The following is a 19,177-nucleotide window of genomic DNA, read 5'->3' as shown; positions in this document are numbered from 1 at the left end:
TTCAATAAGTGAGTATATAAAAAAATCAAGCTTCTGGGCGTTTTCTTTTTTTGGAAAGGTGTCAACCTTTAATTTACTTTTCTGGATGTAGATTGATTGATTGATTGTGCAACAATTTCTTGGATCATTTGGGTCGACAAACGTTACTTAAAATTGGTTGATGGTTGCTTTGAAAACCATTGACCAATCATAACTAACCCTTGTCCACCCAAACGATCCCAGAAATCAGTGCGCCCAAAGCTTTTACCCATTTTCCTTTGGGTTTCTGAAGTGGGATACAGTGTATTCACTCCATATCTGAGATGACTAGAAATGGTAAGTACTTCATGACAAGGCAACATTTAGTCTTCTAAGGAAAGCAAATTAAGAAGGGAAAGCACCTAAGTAAGGTGAAGCAGGTAAATGTGGAACATATAAGGGACACTATATGTTGGCTTGACATGAAGTACTTCCCTACAAATAGCATCTGAGTGTAAATTTGATCCTTAGAGATAAATAGCACAGTCTGTATGCAGTGTCGGTTATTATCTAAGAGATAATTTTATAGAGCTGTAGTAGTTGATTTACTTACTTAGTCATCAGCATTTCCATGATACACTTAAGCATTGGAAAGTTTTCCCATCCAGAGTGACCTGAAAATAATAAATAAGTCAATGTGATATGGTTTTGTGATTCGATAGGGTTCCCAAAATAAGAGAGATTTGAAAATCACTTCAATCATCATAAAATTTTGAGAACTTTGCCCTGAATTTCTTCAAAAGGCAGTTTAAAGAATATTTCAGAAGAAAAGCACTGGAGAGAAAAGCACTTAGAAATTTCAGCCCATAAAACACCTTGAAGTAAGTTTAAAGAAACTGTTCCTAGTTTCTTAATAATTCTACTTTCTGGTGTATTTGGATGTGACCTCACGTTTGATATTATTACTTCAGCAATTTTCCAACCTAACGCCATACATTATCCATAGAACAAAATAGACCCTGAATATTTACGAAACATAACATTTTTTTTCGTATTTTGCCTCATCATTTCCCTATGCATTTTTTGCTCATAGTTGCAAAATGAGCTATGAAATGGATTGACATTCTATACAAATCAAGGCTGTGCTTAAAGAAAATTTTATAGGAACCCCAAAAGCTTGAACCCACAAAATTTAGTATGCTCATCAAAGAAAAGAACAAAGATTAATTTTTTCTTTACCGTTCAAGAGCAAAATTTATGATAGGCCACAGCATAGGCTTACAAATCCTTTACAATTATCTATACAGTCTACAGTTGGTTATACGAATTCAAAGGGGACAGACTAAATCCTTGTTGCTCCAGTAAAATAAAATGCCAACTGTAGCAACTGTTTATCAGAAGGATGCCAAACCGTTTTCCGCTCCATATGATAGTCACAACTAACCTCAGGATTTATTCACTGTTCCAAAAACATCACGTGTCATTTATTAGTAATTTATCCTTACTGCATATGTTTGTCACATTACGGTAAGCTAAGTTATGGGAAGAATCTGCGACTACCTTGGCAAAGATATGCAGACAACCTTGATGATAAGATCACCACCATCAGGGGAGGTGGGAGGTGCGAAAAGCACTTCCTGAAGACAATCCTGTCAAACTGTGAGAATTCGCACCACACTGCCGGAATTTGTTGCAAAAGACCGCAAAGGATCATAATCAACCCCAACTGCCGAGAACTCTGGGACTGGTAAAACGCAGGCATGTCACTGGGATACACTCATTATAAATGCAATGAGAATACCTAGTAACTCTTACCTATAGTGGATGGGTTGAGCGATGCAACAATGGCAAGTAAAATCCAGCCTTTCCAGTATAAATTAGCAATTGCTAATCTAGGAGCAGTATAGCTGTCAAGTAAACACCAAATCACATATAACTTAGTGAGTTAACATTCAAGACAAGTGAGCATAAATAACAGGCAGGTACAAAACTTGAACGGAGTCACCTTATTTACACACTTACCAGACAATAGTTCCCACTGTTTTCCCTATATGTAAATGAGACGATTCGGTCCGAGTTTTGTATCTACCCCATAAATATTGGACATTTCAACAACAGGCTACAAAAAACGTCACTTAGTGATGCGTAAAAAAAGCATGCTGCATGTGCAGATTTGTTGTTTTGCTTATATAAACTTATTACTTTTTTGCCGTTCACATTACAGTAAGCTGGTGTACCATGTACCAAGTGAACAGTCTTGAGTTACGCACCAAAGAACAAAACAATGATCCCTAACCCTTACACAATAGCACAATAAACTTCACACAGTAGAACAACACAATAGTGCATAATATATTGACTTGGTATATCGAGCATCACCCCATCATTGCTTAAGTTTCCTCTTATGTCAAATATGCCCCCAAGTACTCCAGTTAGATCTACCAAAAAGATTAACCAAAAGGTTCTAGGCAATTACGTAATTACATACCCGGCAGGTAGGATAATGTCTTTGGGATGGTGATATGCACAAAGATTGAGGACAGCATCTAACAGCTCCAAACGACTAACAGAAAGAAATGGGTTCCCTGTGCAAGACATACGGGACATTGATTTGGCATAAGTAGTATAGATATCAATGAATGTTAGAAAATACTAATAAAATTATTTTACCTCATCTTATCTCAAAATTTTGAAGACTATTGAAAACTTAAATGCGCACAATAATGACCTGGTGTTTAAAAGGAGTTAAAAATTTCCTCAGTTCTTCTTAATAATGTGAAAAATAATATGATGAACATTTAAACGAACACGTTTTAATATCTTCAGGACATTTTAAACTGCTTTTCACTAGCTTCACAAGTGCATGTATATTTGACAAATTTTATAAGAATCCACATCAAGAACAAAATTACACTTTCAAAATCAGAGCCAAGAGGTTGGTATTCCATGTAACGGATAACATCAACCATGATCAGCTGACCTGACTGTGAACCTTGCATCCACGCTGATGGTACTTTTACAGCTGCTACTCTTCTGACCAGTGAATCAGCTATTTCAAGGGTCTCGGGTGCAGTTAGGGGCAGCTCGTTAGACAGACCAATTATGATGGTCCTCATTAAGGTATCCTCTTGAAGGGGAACCTCTGTGACTAAACTCAGTAATAAGCTGATGGAAAAAGAGGAGTTGAGTAATGAAACAGTTTGAAAGGAAGAAGAGTAAACTTTCCACATTAGCTATGTAAACCTTTTCTACTGGGCAACTGGAAAATCTTACAACTGTATTTCTTTAAAGAAATCATATCCTGGCCACCCCAGAGTTCAGAGAACGGCTCCAGATCACTGGGCTCCCTTCAATTTTTCTTAGAGCACAGCGCTGCAGTGTATCTATACTGCAATAAGGAATACTGACCAGTATCAAAGACAGCACAATAATTAACATGACTTGTCTAGAAGTAGTTCTTGCATGTAGTTTGAGTGTATGGATCAAATAATCTTAACATTAACTTCAAGTGAATCCAAGTACATGTAAAAGCACAAGTGATAAGAGCGAAATGCAATAAGCTTATTTTACTGCTGCCAGTCGTTTGTTTTCTCAACTGCTTAGTTCATATAAATTTATTTTTTCTTACCCTCGATCATTCTCTGGTGGCCAGTTGTCTTTCCCAACATAAGTCTCCACAGGATCAAGGAAAAGTACCTTATTCATGCTGAAAACATACATGATCAAGTACATGTAAACAGTGAAATTGGTAAATGGTCACATATGGCAGGAAGAAAATGTGTTTTAAACATCAAATGAATTAAAAGAAAGAAGCTGCTTTAAAGTGTGCGTGACTAAGTCAATAATGAACAGCCAAAGATACAAATCTATCAAGTACATGTAAACAGTGAAATTGGTAAATGGTCACATATGGCAGGAAGAAAATGTGTTTTAAGAATCAAATGAATTACAAGAAAGAAGCTGCTTTAAAGTGTGTGTGACTAAGTCAATAATGGACGGCCAAAGATACAAATAATTAGTTTGCCAGCCGCTGCATTAAACTATACACAAACACCATGACACTTTTGGCTTTCAAATTTATTTTTTATTTATACCGGTAATTTATATAATTTCTAATGCCATATCTAAGCACTGTGCAAGTACAACAAACAAGAATCTCACCAATGAAGGAAATCTTTTCCACTGGGGCTGAACATTTTAGGAACAACAACATGGAGCCACCAGACAGCATCTCGCTGGATTGTGGACACAGACTTCTGAAATTCCTGCAGCCCTGACATGTCTGAGAGAAAAATAATGAAAACAACAAAGATCTCTACATGTACATGTACCCTTGATTTCTGCTATTATTTTCTACTAATGATAAAGAGGGGGCTATCAAAATAAGTAAGTAAGCAATAAAGATATTTAAACAGGGAACCCATGTCACAAGGTGGTTTTCAGCAGGGCCCTGCATTAAATAAAATTACAGATATAACAAGGCATAAATAAATAAACTTTAAAAAAATAATAATTTAAGAATTAAAAATAAAATATAAAATACTCCTAATACATCTTATAAAAGATAAAATGTCAGAAATTTTTTCAGCGTCTTTAGATAAAATGTTCCAGTTACTGGCTGCTCGGTAGATGAAACTCTTTTGTCCCCAAGAGCAACATGAACTGGGACCTACAAATGTTATTTTTATTCTGAGTGTTATAGTTATGAATGTCTTTAAAACTGTAAAATGTAAAATAGGACACCACCTTCTCATGGTGGAAAATGGGAGACACAAGGACACCAAAAGCCTTTCTGTGGAGTAGATATGTCCTTGGCTGTACAAAATATGGCAAGCAAAGAAACACAATGTCAGCGTAAAGCTGTACCTCTCTTTTCTCCTCTTGCAGATGAGCTGAATGCATCCTTAATAGCTGGTGTGACACTAAGAAAGGTTGCCATTGTTATTAGATCAGCTAAGGATAGGAGCATACGTTCCTGAAACAGAAATATGAATACATTTTACAGATAAAAAATATAGTTATCATCCCATAATATGAAGTACACTGTTTTGTATGCCTACAAGTTGTGCACTTCATATAGATGAACACAGTTGCTAATGCAAATAATAATCTACAACACTCATAGTAACTGTTGTAGATTACTACGAGAGAAAGGTAAAAATGTTAGCCTTATATGACAGTCGTACTCAGGTTAAGTAATGGTCCAGATAAGACGGAAAGAACCAAAAACAATGAACATGTCGAAATGCAGAAAGGTGCTAAATTTACTGTTCTCTCTTTTACACTTCTGATTGGTTTAAACAACAAATTTAATAAAATCTTCACAAAGCAGCATGTATATTAATCCCTTGTTTTCTAACCAACTTCCTCATAACAAAATCTTGTCTGAGTCCAAGTAACACAGAAATCTTATGTTAGGAACATGTATAATTGAAAACTTTTCTTGGCTATTGTTTGCAACTCTCATGATTGGTCAAAATCTTTTAACACAAAAAAACCACCCTTTAAAAGTGGAGTTTAAATACATTTCATTTTGTAAACTATCTATTTGTAGGTTTATACATTCTCTCGATGTGTGAAAATGAAAAGATCCCTATGTGAGGAATGCCTATTGTGCCATAACAAAAAAAGTTACTTCCCATCTTACCTGGATCATTACTTAAAGGTTATGGATTTAACAATTTGTTACTCCTGTAGTCACAAGAAATTGACTACAGTACTGTTTTGTAACTACTTATTATATAATACAATTCAACTTTTATTTATATGTTTTAACAAGAATAAGTAAAAAAAATTAATAAAATCATACATAAATGTTGTGGTTTTATTTTATCCTTGGTTTAATTTTTATTTCCCATTGTTTTAAACTCATTATCATACATTACCATACCCCAAAACAAAGGGAAATAAGATTTAAACAAAGGATAAAATTGAACCACAACATAAATAAGCCATTTTAGTTGTGGACTTGCTGTAACTGCAAAGCTTTCATTGCTTACCTTTATGGGAGCTTCCAGGTCCCTAAACTGACTTTCTGTTCTTTCCTTCATGAATCCGCGACACAAGGCAACAAAGTCCATATCATGTCTCAGGGCCCTGACAATCTCCCTAAGAAGGGCACGCGATGCTCGGAGGTAGTCATCTCTAAAAACAAGTTAAACCTTTTTGTAATGATAGGTGATTTTATTGTCGTGTATGTAACAGGTCAAATTTGATTTCAGGTTAATTTTTGATTCAATCTCCTTTTTTTCCCAGCCCTGATTCATATATAATTAGGGCTAGGAACAAGGAAATTGAGAATCAACCTAGGTTAAAAAAAGTTAACCTTAATATAATTTTGACCTGTAACATACTGGTATGTACAAGTTTATATTATGAGGCAAAAATTTACCAAACTCCTATTGACCAGTTATTGCACTCATTTCCACCATATGCCAGTACTTACAATGTCACTGAATAATCACCAGTTATGAAAGCAAATTGCCTTAATAAGAAAACAAATTAACTCTGACTTGATAGTATTTTGCACTTGACAGAAGAAAGTATTTGAATTAAAAATTGATAGATCAAAACACAGGACACTATGTTCATGAATTACACGTTTCAACTGCCTGAAAAGGAACCTGAAATTGAATGTGTCTAGCTGTGTAGCAAAATGATGAAAAAGTTTGTCTACTTACTTATTGGTCAACAAGTCTTGAAACACCATGGCAAGCAGCTGAAAAAAATTTATTGCATATTAATCTATAATAATATTAGATTAACCACCAAGAAGCTTACAAATTTTTGTTCTACCATATTTACACCGTCAAATAAAAGAAGTTTAATCAATGATGCATGGCCATAGTGGTTTAAGTTTTAAACCCTTAAAATTAAAAGTTCCCAGAGTGACCAACAACAATTTTTCTTGTAAAAATTTGAATTTGTATGAGGATACTAGATACAGTAAGCATCACCTTTACAGCAAACGTGAGATTCAAGTTGAGAAATCTTTGAAGTAAGAAATGAGCAGATAAAAACAGCTTAGCACAATTGTTATGGATAGAATTGGCGTGAATCTGCTGATTTTCATGTAGTTATAATGAACAGTAATGATAAGTAAATGGAAAACTCAAGGTCACGTGGTACAAATTCACATTTGCCATTTGCCGTAAACACAATGCTAAATCTCTCTAATGAGGCTTAAAGGGATAAGCTACAATGCGACTTACAAACCTTGGCTGCCACTTCCTGGTTGTTCTGGAATAAAGACCCCAGCAGTGTCATGTTATTGGGATTGCGAGTGTTGGAGAGTTCATTGTAGATTACATACTTCAGTACTGTTCCTAAATTTTCAGAGTGCTGGTTAGCCAGCTCCCTGGTAAGTAAGACACAAGACAATAACAAAATTTTAATTATTACATGTTCAGACTCATAAAACACCTAGTTCCACATATACAATGTATACAAGCAATGAAACATGAGTGAGACATCTGTGAGGCAATTAGCAATGCACAGGTAACATCTAGTACTAATGTGCACTCTGATTGGCTGAAAAAGTATGCTTTATGCGAGTATAAAACATGGAGCTAAAGCTGTCAAGCCATCTGCCAATGGTTTGTCTTGAAAATTAGAAAGTAACGTGAGGGGAATTTAGTTTATTCTGTTGTTCTGTTCTGTTGTAAGGGCACCAAGGAAGCAGCTACACCACTCAAAGTAAGGAGAAACACTTCACTACTACGTCTTGTGTTTCCCCCTACACTTCTTTCGCGCTCTATAGCCGCTTGCTGTGTGCTTTAAAACAGAACAAAACACAGTCAAGGCTTCTTTATTTGTTAAGTAACTCAACTGCATGTTTATTTCAGCATGGCACAGATGTTTTGCTGGGGTGATATATAAGGAAACAAATTTTTACTTTACAGTCAAAATAATCATGTTTTGCATCAGAAGGTAAATGTAACTACATGATAGTATACTTTGCCCTCAAAAATTTTTACTTTGAATCACTTATATAACAAAAATTAAGTTACAACAATAATATGTGCATGAACTTCGGGTTGACCTCAATAAAATATTCCCAAAGTTGGCTTCATTGAAAAGAGTATTAAGAACTTGAAAGTGTACGTACTTGATGCAAGCCACATAGTGGTTAGCAAGTGGTTTAGTTTTAAGTCTCATCCTTATTAGATTGCTAATCACTTCCACATCCTCGGTACTGTGACTGTTACAGTTCAGAGCAAGAGACATAAGCAAGTCTTGAGCTGGCCGGGTAAGCTACAACAAAACATATTTACAGTGCATTAATTTTACATTAACTGCGTAATTCATGTGTTTAAGTTATGGAGAATTCATAATTTAATAAGACAAAGGTGACGACAATTATGATAACCATGATGATAATGATGATGGTGACAATGGTCAAGGGCCACCAGTGATCCTCATGACAGGTGCTTAATCTACAGCATGTAGAAACACTACAAGATCAACACCATGAGTGAAGAATTGTTTTCACAAGGTTACTGGTCAATCAGTCTTTTTTCCAGCTCAAATCATTGCAAGGACTTTTTTTACTGATAAATATACTATGTTCAGTTAAATCACCACTTGGCATACAACATGAGGGTGAAAAAACAAACAAACAAACAAAATGAATACCTTTGGGTTCTGCAACCACATTTCCAGCCTTTGGGAGACTAATAGCCTGATCTGACTGTACCCACAAGTGACTGTCAGCAACTTCAGCAGGTTACGTGTGATGCTGTCTAAGGTCTGACGTCTTGTTAACTGGTCATGAACAAGCTCAAGGATGTATGTTTGGATGTTGTGTTCAACAGAAGCTGACATGAACCTGAAAGTTCAACATTGTGCTATTATTTTCCTGACAATAGGAAAAATAATACATGTAAACAGGGAATTTTAGCTAGTTTTCTGTGGTTTTCTTGAGATGAATCCATTTGAAAGTAGTACATTCTGTACACTGTGTCATACATGTACATTGCAATTCCATCATTCTACAAAAATGACATTCTGAAATAACTAGGTTAAACCTTTTTTTATGGCTAAATCCAAATAATTAGATACTTTCGGTACAAGTAATTCTGTCAAATAATTATTTCTTCGCAAGGAAAAACCACTACCAATTTCACGCAAGAATTGAGTCTATGCAATAAATAGGGTCATTTACAGTAAGTCATTAATATTTTCTTGGTGCTCACCTCCTTTGTTGCTGGAGGCATTAGTTTTGAAGACAGGATCTAGGCTATTTTTGCTAACAAACCAGTTAACACAAAGCTATGTATTTTTTTACATGACACCTAGTCTCCACCAAAAAAAAAACACATATTGGAGAAATGTGGATTCCCAGGCAAAATTTTCATTCACAGCCTTTTCAGTGGAGATCTTAAGTGTTATTTTACTCTACTTGATTCTGGTATAATATTCAATACACAGTACCACTAAATTCTTTCGATTCTCACGCCTTGAAGCTCAAACACTTCAAGTTTTGAGAGATAAGAATAATTAATCGAATCTTTGAGTCTTGAGCTCCCAAACTAAAGTTTAAAGTTCGGAGTCTTGAGATTCATTTTTGTGGAGAGTAAGTTATTTATTAATGACCAGCTACAGTAAGCTGTATAAGCATAGATATAATATTAAAAGTAAATCTCATAGCTTACTGACCTGGATATGACAGGTATAGAATCTTCTTCAAGTGATGTTGATGTTTCCATTTCTTCAACAACTTCTTCTTCATCCTTAGGTGGAACTATTAAGTGTAAAACAAAATAAACCAGAGCTGAAGACACAATTAGATGCTTGTGTAAGTGAGCTCATACAAGTATAGAGCAAAATAAAAAAAGATATAATAAAAACTACTCACAGTGAGTGTTTATTAAGTGACTGTCTAATTTTTATCCCCAATTGCATTTACAGTAGAATTAAACATCATAAAAACATTATTTTTACAAAAGGAGAAAAGGAATTAAGAAAGGCCAGCATCAACTCTAGGTGTCCGTTTTTTTGTCTAGGTATCCGTTAAGAGAGAGCTGACTGTAAATAAAACTGATCATTGCCAACCTCCTGCTTGAGTTCCACCAAGTTGGGCCTGTTCAGATGTTGATTGTTTGCCGGTCGGGTCACTTTGCTGTCGTGCCAACGTTGCTCTTGGCACTGTTTTTGTTCCAAAGGCTGTCCATATGTTCTCCACAAAACTGCGGCAATGATCATTATCAACCCAGACTCGGTCACCCAGGGCATCCTCAACATACACTTTAACAAATGACTCTGGCCAATCATCTTCATCTTGGAAGGCATAGAGTAGAATGTTACAAGCCATTGTTGGTACCAGAGCATTTGTTCCTTTTGCTGGCTTTATACCACCGCCCTCACGTTTGAGTATACTTGTAAGTGCCTGCAACAAAACAAAATGTTAAAGGCTAACATTTATGTATCACTGTCTGTGCAGTTTTGCATCCTGAAAATATATGTACAGAATATACATGTACCTCATCATGGTGCAAGGAGTGGTGGATGCAGTTTCCCTTAAATGGTTTTTTTTATTGACACCCCTGAGATTCTTGACATAATCTTAACTTCCATGTTGTTGCGCATGTTTATGCCCTTCTAGCCTGTGAAAACATCCGTTTCTCCTCGCTCTTCGCTGCTGGGGACGTTTCGCCCGGAGGAACATCTGCGACTCAGTGACAGAAATTCCATACTTACGGTGTAATATCTGTCCGGAATCCGGTCAGAAGCGCTGATGGGTCAGCGGAGTACTTACATTGTTTTACCTGTTGTTTACGAATGACAGAAAAGAGACAAAAGCCCACAAAGGTCAAATGTAGACGCGAAGAATCTCTAACAAAACAGTCAATATTTGTGGAATATAGTCTTCTCCGCAAGAAGCATTTGAGTTTTACTGGGGCTCGTTGGCAGATGAACACAACACTTTACCAAAATCAACCAGAAGACGCGTAAAATTGGACAAATTTATATTTGGAACCCCATGACTACCGGATTTATTATGTAAACATTGATTTGCATCATCAGTATGGAATTTCTGCCACTGAGTCGCAGACATTCCCCCACTCGAAACGTCCCTAGCGGCGAAGAGCCAGGAGAAACGGATGTTTTCGCAGGCTAATGCCCTTCATAAAAACTTTGTACTAGGAAAAATTAATAAAGTCCATGTACCAAGACATGTGATGCCCGTGCATAGTAGTTGTTCTGCTTATTTATAATCCCTACTATTTTTTTATGTTTTTGTTTCCATTGTCAATGGCATTATTGCTTTACCCTTTAATCACTCAGAGAGACCAACATTTAATTTCTCTCAGTAACACTGCTCAATCTGCACTGTAGCATAAACATTGTGAGAAACAAGAAAACAATCAACATCAGAAGAAGCTTAAGGTCTTGATTGTTAAACAAATTCTTCTCATGATCAATACCATATAATAATCAATGGAGAGCAGTTAAGAGATTATGTATTTGGATATCAGCGTTTAAAAGGTTTTAAAGTTTTCATAGCTTGTAATAGACTCACCTCAACTATTCTGCTGGATAAGAACAACTCAGGTTTGCTCTTTGCCAGGTAAATTAAGTTCATGTAAAGGATAGCATCAGGTTTAGCTTTGTTCAATTTAAGGTTTTTTATAGCTCCAAGGAGGAGAGCGTCAACTCTTAACTTATTCCCACTAGCATCTGCATCAAGAACCCGATCCTCTAGTTCAGATGGAGCAACTGCAATCATGAAATCATTATCTAAGTAACCAAAAGGAGTGTTTTCCAGCCCTGTTTACTGCTTAGGGAAAATGATATGATGATGACGATGATGATGATGATGATGATGATGATGAATGTCTATAGAGTACTAAAGTGTGATGTCATAAAAATGAAATTTCTGAAATTATGGGATTTGTCAGGATATTCTGAAAGAACAACGTCCAAGAGGCCTACTTGCCAAAAATGAGCATTTGGGGGCAAATTGTCTCTGACATCCTAGCCCAGTTATGCTAACAAAACTCCAAACCCTTCTAAATTTTTTTTGGGTCGACCCAAAAAAAAATTAGAAGGGTTTGTATGGAGTTTTCTGAGTATAACTGGGCTACGATCTCAGAGACAATTTGCCATGAAATGCTCATTTTTGGCAAGTAGGCCTCTTGGACATCGTTCTTTCAGAATATCCTGACAAATCCCATTTCAGAAATTTCATTTTTATGACGTCATCACTTTAGTACTCTATTCCAACAACAACAAAATACATATATTTTGTGATGATTAATTTGGGTGAAAATTTTAAAGACCACTAACAAGATTTGTTGTAGCAAGTGACGAAGACGCACATAAATGCAAATACCTTGTTAACCATCTCCAATAGAATCTAAGAAAACTGAGGTGGCTTGCTTTTTACCTAAATGTAATGGATCTACAGGAGGTCATTTTTAAAACTGACAGAAAGGTAAAATGTACAAGTTTATCTTGGTCGTACAAAACTGCCTTAATGGGTTCATAGTGAAAAGCTGTTAAAAGTAATGGTGTCAGATCGTATAGATCAAAAGACAGCAAAAATCTACATTGATTTTTCATTATTTAACACCAGTTCATAAGTACGGTATTCTCGACTGGTGAGTAACTGACTATTAAGAGCGACTCCGCGTAAATATCAACTAGACGTGGAAATAGTCAAAAAATGACCTGGCCTCAAACTCGGCCAGAATAAAGCCCTATGGGCCCTAGTTACAAAATCGTTGGTTTAAGTACGATCGAGTGAATAATATTTTTTTAAAGAATTTTTTTCTTCCCGAGGCCTAAAATGGGCAAAAATTATGCAAAATTAGAGTCATATTCAGTGGCTCTTATATTTTAAAATAAAGTTGGCTTCTGAAATATAATGACACTTCACATTTTTACTATCTTTCCTCTATAATTTTAACTGATTAGTTCGCGATTTGGTCAACAAGAGATTTGTTAAGAAATTTTCAAAGTTGTTGACTCAAAATCGCTTAATCAACCATCAAAATTTAGCACTTTTTCACGAGCTAAAAAAGCGGATTGGTACATGGCTTTGAACACCAAGACTTGTTTAGCCTGAAAGAGCATTCTTTTTTCTTCAAATTAGCGAAATAAAATTCTTGGGTAAATGAAATCACGAGCGCTGGCAAAGCGAAGCAAATGTAAATGTTACACTAAAAACAGGCGAAAAACGTGACCTCTGACCGAAGCACAACCAAATGCAAATTACGGTAGGCGCCAAACTTTAATTATTCGGTAACTTATCGAAACAATATTAGTCTGAAATGTGTATAGGTTCTTTAAAATAAAGCTGAGTTAAAGTATTAAGTGTCAAAAAGTCCACAAAGCGGTAAAAAATACAACAAAAGTCACAAGTAATCTGTTCCGTTTTCTGAATTTTATGCAGCGATTTAACGAATGAACAATTTTTAATCCAACGATACCCACCTGAGACTGTGTTAGTTTAAGAGTCCATAGAACTTCTCAGAAGATTCCTCGGAAAGACCTCCAGAAGGAAATGAATGAAGAATTTGAACTTATAACTGTAACAATTTCAACTTGCCGCCACCGCAATGAACCAAAACAACTGTCGAACTGCCACAGGCAAACCAGCTTTCAGTGCAGTCATGCAAAGCATGTCACGTCACGTAATTCTGCCCAGCGCATTTGGGAAGGAGGCAAGAAACAAGAGCCATAATGGGTCTTGGGAGGAAATTATTCGACACCGTGCGCTAAAACATTTATGAAATAAAATTAGCTTTGGACTGTTTCATTTTTGCCCTCGCTTGAGGGCAAAGGTGCCTCTTCCGCCTCGGACTTGATGAGCAGGCGTTTTTAGGGGATTTGTAATTTCTCTCTCCCCACAAACGAAAAGTGTGAATTTTTTTTTTTTCACCATTGATCTCAACAACGTTACCCTAAATTTTCTGATTTTCCCTTCGCTTTATTTACAGACTGGTATAAATGACAGATATCTTGGTCTCAAGTAAGGGAGGAAATACGGGAAAATATGACTCCCCTGAAAAGCCACCAAGGGAGGCTAAATGTTTGGTTGCCTGTTAGGCCAAATTCGCTTCATGGATCCGGATTTCTTGTCAGTGGAACTTGTGGAGGGCACAAGTGTAATAACTGGATCCAAGTGCAATAAAGGTCCATCCGTAATAACATTTGAACCCAAGTGCAATAAAGGTTTCATCTGTCACGACTGAGATAATATGAGACATGTCCACAACGTCCTAAATATGGTTACCTTAACTTAAAAAGCTGACATCACGGTTCATGTGACCAAACAGAACTAGAAAAAAAGGAACGAGAAAAAATACCATAGAATCTAGCAATGGCTCTCAGTTACAGTTTTGGCAAATTTTTGCTATGAAACGTGCTTTTAGAAAAAAAATTCATCGCTCCAGAACAAATAAATATGTCATTCCAGTTCGCTTACATAAAATGTCAGGCGAAACAATTTTAAACCCAGTGGACTGATCTGTTATTATTTTTCCCCTCAATCTTCTTGTCATTTTCACTATTTCACTCACGGCTGAGTTTTACTGACAGGATTTCATGACTGTCAGTACTTTGCAAAAATAATTTCCCGCAAATAAAAATTACCGCAAAAATATTTCCCGCAAAAATTTACTTCAGAGGAAATACTGTATTCCCTAACTTAAATTCACTACCCAAGAATACAGTACCAAGAAATCGTGTCTGTTCAATTACAACTGGTCTCCTTTTTTTCAGAAACAAATACTGACGCACCCTTAGTATTGTTTGAAAGTATGTATTTCTATTGCACGTACTCAATAAAAACGAAAATATTATCAATGCTGGGTACTGGGTACTTTCTGAAATCGCAAAAATTAATCCCCACCAAGAAAAACCATTCTGTCCTAAGCGCAAAAATTAGTTCCCGCAAAACACAAAAAATCGCCAATCTGCAAAAATAAACTCCCACAAAAATTTCGTTCCACACGGTACTTGGAAAAATGATCGGTCGTTTGATCAACCAGGGTCAGGTCGTTATTTTTGGTTCCTTACTTGCGCCAGTTCAGGTTTATTTATACCTTTGTAATCACCAATGATGCTTATAATTATGTACTTTAGTTTTAAATTCAATTTTGGTAACGACCCCACAGTATCAGCCCCCGACAAAGGTATGTGTTGCAAACCGACTAATACCGGGAAACATGATATCATGTATATTCTTAAGTTTGTTTGTACTGGCTTTCTTTTCTCTTTTCGTCGATCAGTTCCTTCGATTTGTCCTTTCAACTTATCCCAATCTTTTTTTGAGATCCGGATGTGGCCACTAGTTCATTGGCTTCCGAAGAGCTCATTCCCTGTTGTTGGCTTTTAGTGGGGATGTTTCAACACAAGGAACCACCGAACCACAGGAAACCGAATGATTAGAAACGGCTCGCAACAAATATGTCTCTTGTTCCTCTAGGATACTCATGATCAGCACAATTTTCATATTACATAAATAAAATTATACCGTTTTTCGTCCTACAAGTGAGCCTCTAATATAACTCGAAAAAAATTAATTTACTTGCACACGCCAGCATAAGCCTTGATTGGCTCCGAACTCAGAGTAACATATTTGCAGGGGGAGATCCAAGAATTTTTCATTGGGGTGGGGGGAGGTCCAAATTTTGGTTCAGAAAGGACTGTTGAATGGAAATTACTTTTCCCCACACCCCCTCCCAGTAGTCACTGAGAAGGCGAGAGACGACTACGTGTTTCTCAATCTGTGAAAGCCAGTTGCCGTTGGCCCGGGAAATACACAGACTACGAAGGGTACCCAAAGACAATCACATTTTTGAATATCGATGGAATTTAGTTTGGTAGCAAAAGACAACACGCGATTCATTAAAAAATTCAGCCAGTTAAACAGTGATATACAATGCTATCGTTATAAGGATTTTAGTCTCAAACAAGTATCAGGTCTGATGGGGGGGGGGGGGGGGGGAGGGGGGGGACTTGGATTCACCGGACCATCCCCCTAGATCCGCCACTGCTTTGGTGCCCTTTGATATCCTTTCAACAGCATTCGGTAATTCGAACACACCAATTGCTAACTACAGATGCACATTCTGAACTTGAAACACAATAATTATAAACAGCAGATAAAATAAAAGAAGTGCACTGCGTTCCTCGGGCAAAAACAGGGGAAAAGTTATTCTTTTCTTTAACTAGTTAGAAAAGATACAGTCCAAAGCTAGTTTTGTGTCATAAATGTTTTAGCGCACAGCATGGAAGAATTTCTTCCCTTTTTTCCAAATGCGCGGGGCAGAATTACGTGACGTGACATGCTTTGCATGACTGCACTGAAAGCTGGTTTGCCTGTGGCAGTTCGACAGTTGTTTTCGTTTTCTCGTGGCGGCAAGTGAAACTTTTACAGTTATAAGTTCAAATTCTTCATTCATTTCCTCCTGGAGGTCTTTCCGAGAAATCTTCTGAGAAGTTCTATGGACTCTTAAACTAACACAGCTCAGGTGGGTATCGTTGGATTAAAAATTGTTAATTCGTTAAATCGCATAAATCGCTGCATAAAACTCAGAAAACGGAACAGATTTAATACTCGTGACTTTTGTTGTATTTTTTACTCTTTGTGGACTTTTTGACACTTAATACTTTAACTCAGCTTTATTTAAAAAAATCTATACCGGTTTCGGACCAATATTGTTTCGAGAAGTTACCGAATAATTAAAGGTTTGGCGCCTACCGTAATTCGCACTTGGTTGTGCTTCGGTCGGAGGTCACGTTTTTTCGCCCGTTTTTAGTATAACATTTACATTTGCTTCGCTTTGTCAGCGCTCGTGATTTCATTTACCCAAAAATTTTATTTCACTAATTTGAAGAAAAAAGAATGCTCTTTCAGACTAGACAAGCCTTGGTGTTCAAAGCCATGTACCAATCCGCTTTTTTAGCTCGTGAAAAAGTGCTAAATTTTGACGGTTGATTAAGCGATTTTGAGTCAACAACTTTGAAAATTTCTTAAAAAATCTCTTGTTGACCAAATCGCGAACTAATCAGTTAAAATTATAGAGGAAAGATAGTAAAAATGTGAAGTGTCATTATATTTTAGTAGCCAACTTTATTTTAAAATGTACGAGTTACTGAATATGACTCTAATTTTGCATGATTTTTGCCCATTTTAGGCCTCGGGAAGAGAAAAATTCGTTAAAAAAATATTATTCACTCGATCGTACTTAAACCAACGATTTTGTAACTAGGGCTCATAGGGCTTTATTCTGGCTGAGTCTGAGGCCAGGTCATTTTTTGACTATTTCCACGTCTAGTTGATATTTACGCGGAGTCGCTCTTAAATCTCTTAAAATTGATTTCTTTTCATGAATTGCTTACATGTATATTTGAAAATATAATAATTATCCATAAGCCAAACACACCTTCAATAGGAGTAACCTGTGCATGCAGTGAAGACTGTGTACTTGTTCCAGATCTTTTCCCACTTTCACCGCCATCTCCTCCTCTGAAGGAATGGGCTGATGAAGGAGAAGATGAGAGCCTGGGCCTCTTTGATGACCCAAGAGCCGTCAGAGGGCTGGATGGCTCTCTCTTCCTCTCCGAAAGTGACGAACTTCCTAGCTTTTTTTGTGGTAAAGGCTGAGGTGGCTTAAGAGGTTGTAAAGGTTTAAGGGGCTGAAGAGGTTTTAGCTCACTCTCAGAGGTCCTGGTGCCTCGGCTTCCTGTTAAAAAAAAAAAACCACAAAACACAAAACAATAATATGTTAAAACAATAAAGGTGCATAACTTTATATGTATCTGATGGACTATCAATTTTATTATAGCACATGATTGGCACAGATTCTCACAGGGAAGCTTTATTCTCCCTCCCTGTTGTGTATAATTCCCAAAAAGGGACAGTAACCTAAACTGCCTTGATGGAATCACCAACCTATTAAGGTGGGTCAGTTTGTGCGCCACATAACCCCTACAAGTAGAGGAATGCTGGCAAGAAACTTGCAATTTGGTAGGGTCACCCAGGCTAAATAGGTTGAAAGTTAGAGAGCGAACAAAGCCTGATTCTCTGGTTCTCCATGTTGGGGGTGTGGTAGAGGGCTGATACCCCCCTCGTTTTTATATTACATAATTATATTACAGGAACAAGAAACAGGGTAAATTGATTAAATCCAGGGGATGCTGTAACAACCTGTCATAACAGGAAAGACCCATGACAAAGCCTCTTATCTCTCCCAAGAAACAACATGAAGATTGAAAAGTGGGATGGTGTGTGGATTATGGCAGCTGCAAGGTGGAAATTCAGAAAGCATTTATACATGTAAGTAACAGGAAATGATCGGACAGATTTTTGCAGAAATATACGCCCTCTCAGAGGCACATACATGTACCACAGAATGGTAAAGCGATGCTAAAATGCATTTGGACATCATGCTTTCTCATGGTAAGACAGCCAAGGTAATTTTTTCCTTTTTTCGCTCACGAATGTCTTTTGTGACCTTTTTGCTTCCTGCTCTGGAATTCAGTACAGCATATTCATAAAACTCACCAAGGGCAATGAAATCTCCTGGAGGTGGGTGACCTAAAAAAAATAATAAAATAAAAGACGTTTTAGCCAAATTTAATTCACAAGAGAGGAAAATGTACTGTTTTATGCATGCTTTGTTTCACAAAGATTATACATGACCCATCCACAGGATTGTCACTAAGGGATGGGAGCAGGGCATTTTCCCCAGCTTCTCAGGGTTTCCGATCATCTGACAACTACTTTTCCGATTTTTTGCAAAGTGCCCGTGCCCGGCTCGTGCATTCCTTGTCACTTTCTGTCGTTTGAACGAAATGAGTTTGGACCTTTTTTCAGTACTCAAATGATCGTGTGTTAAAATCTCGCCTCAGCAAACAAAGTTTCCAGTGACATCAGCTAGATTTGCATAAAAGCCAGTTTTATAATTCATGGAGTTCCTGAGCCGTGTTTTCGAATGAACATGGCGAATGAAGGGTTACATAAATTATGTGAAATTGACTAATACAAAATTTAATAACTCAAATGCTAGTTAAAAAGTTGCTTTTTGTTACAAATAAAGTTTTCCGTGAAATTATTGTGACTACGTGTAGATTTGCAAATTTACATACAGTAACAGCATGGCAAGCCACGGTATCGACTGAAACGTGCATGTGAAAATTTCGCTTTCTAGAACAAACATAGTTTCTCATGACTTTATCAACATTATTTACATATGCCAAACGCGCG

At 36.8% G+C, this 19,177-nt stretch overlaps 1 protein-coding gene across 1 annotated transcript in view; it reads right to left on the bottom strand.

Moving 5' to 3' along the window:
- LOC140940478 (integrator complex subunit 1-like) overlaps window positions 1–19,177 on the bottom strand; it is a 50,163-nt gene that overhangs the window by 29,478 nt on the left and 1,508 nt on the right. The window contains exons 2-18 of the mRNA XM_073389453.1: window positions 18,476–18,508; window positions 17,355–17,654; window positions 11,480–11,676; window positions 10,012–10,345; window positions 9,616–9,700; window positions 8,593–8,785; window positions 8,066–8,211; window positions 7,174–7,315; window positions 6,639–6,676; window positions 5,958–6,102; window positions 4,825–4,933; window positions 4,120–4,240; window positions 3,587–3,664; window positions 2,939–3,123; window positions 2,447–2,543; window positions 1,774–1,865; window positions 572–632 (exon numbers count right to left, since the gene is read on the bottom strand). Coding sequence (XP_073245554.1) covers window positions 572–632; window positions 1,774–1,865; window positions 2,447–2,543; window positions 2,939–3,123; window positions 3,587–3,664; window positions 4,120–4,240; window positions 4,825–4,933; window positions 5,958–6,102; window positions 6,639–6,676; window positions 7,174–7,315; window positions 8,066–8,211; window positions 8,593–8,785; window positions 9,616–9,700; window positions 10,012–10,345; window positions 11,480–11,676; window positions 17,355–17,654; window positions 18,476–18,508 — 2,356 coding nt within the window. The remainder of the gene's footprint in view (window positions 1–571; window positions 633–1,773; window positions 1,866–2,446; window positions 2,544–2,938; window positions 3,124–3,586; window positions 3,665–4,119; window positions 4,241–4,824; window positions 4,934–5,957; window positions 6,103–6,638; window positions 6,677–7,173; window positions 7,316–8,065; window positions 8,212–8,592; window positions 8,786–9,615; window positions 9,701–10,011; window positions 10,346–11,479; window positions 11,677–17,354; window positions 17,655–18,475; window positions 18,509–19,177) is intronic.

Source organism: Porites lutea, chromosome 6, assembly GCF_958299795.1.
Source record: "Porites lutea chromosome 6, jaPorLute2.1, whole genome shotgun sequence".
Classification (NCBI taxonomy): Eukaryota; Metazoa; Cnidaria; class Anthozoa; order Scleractinia; family Poritidae; genus Porites; species Porites lutea.
Note: the sequence above shows the minus strand (reverse complement) of the source record. Positions and strands in the feature narration are given on the sequence as shown.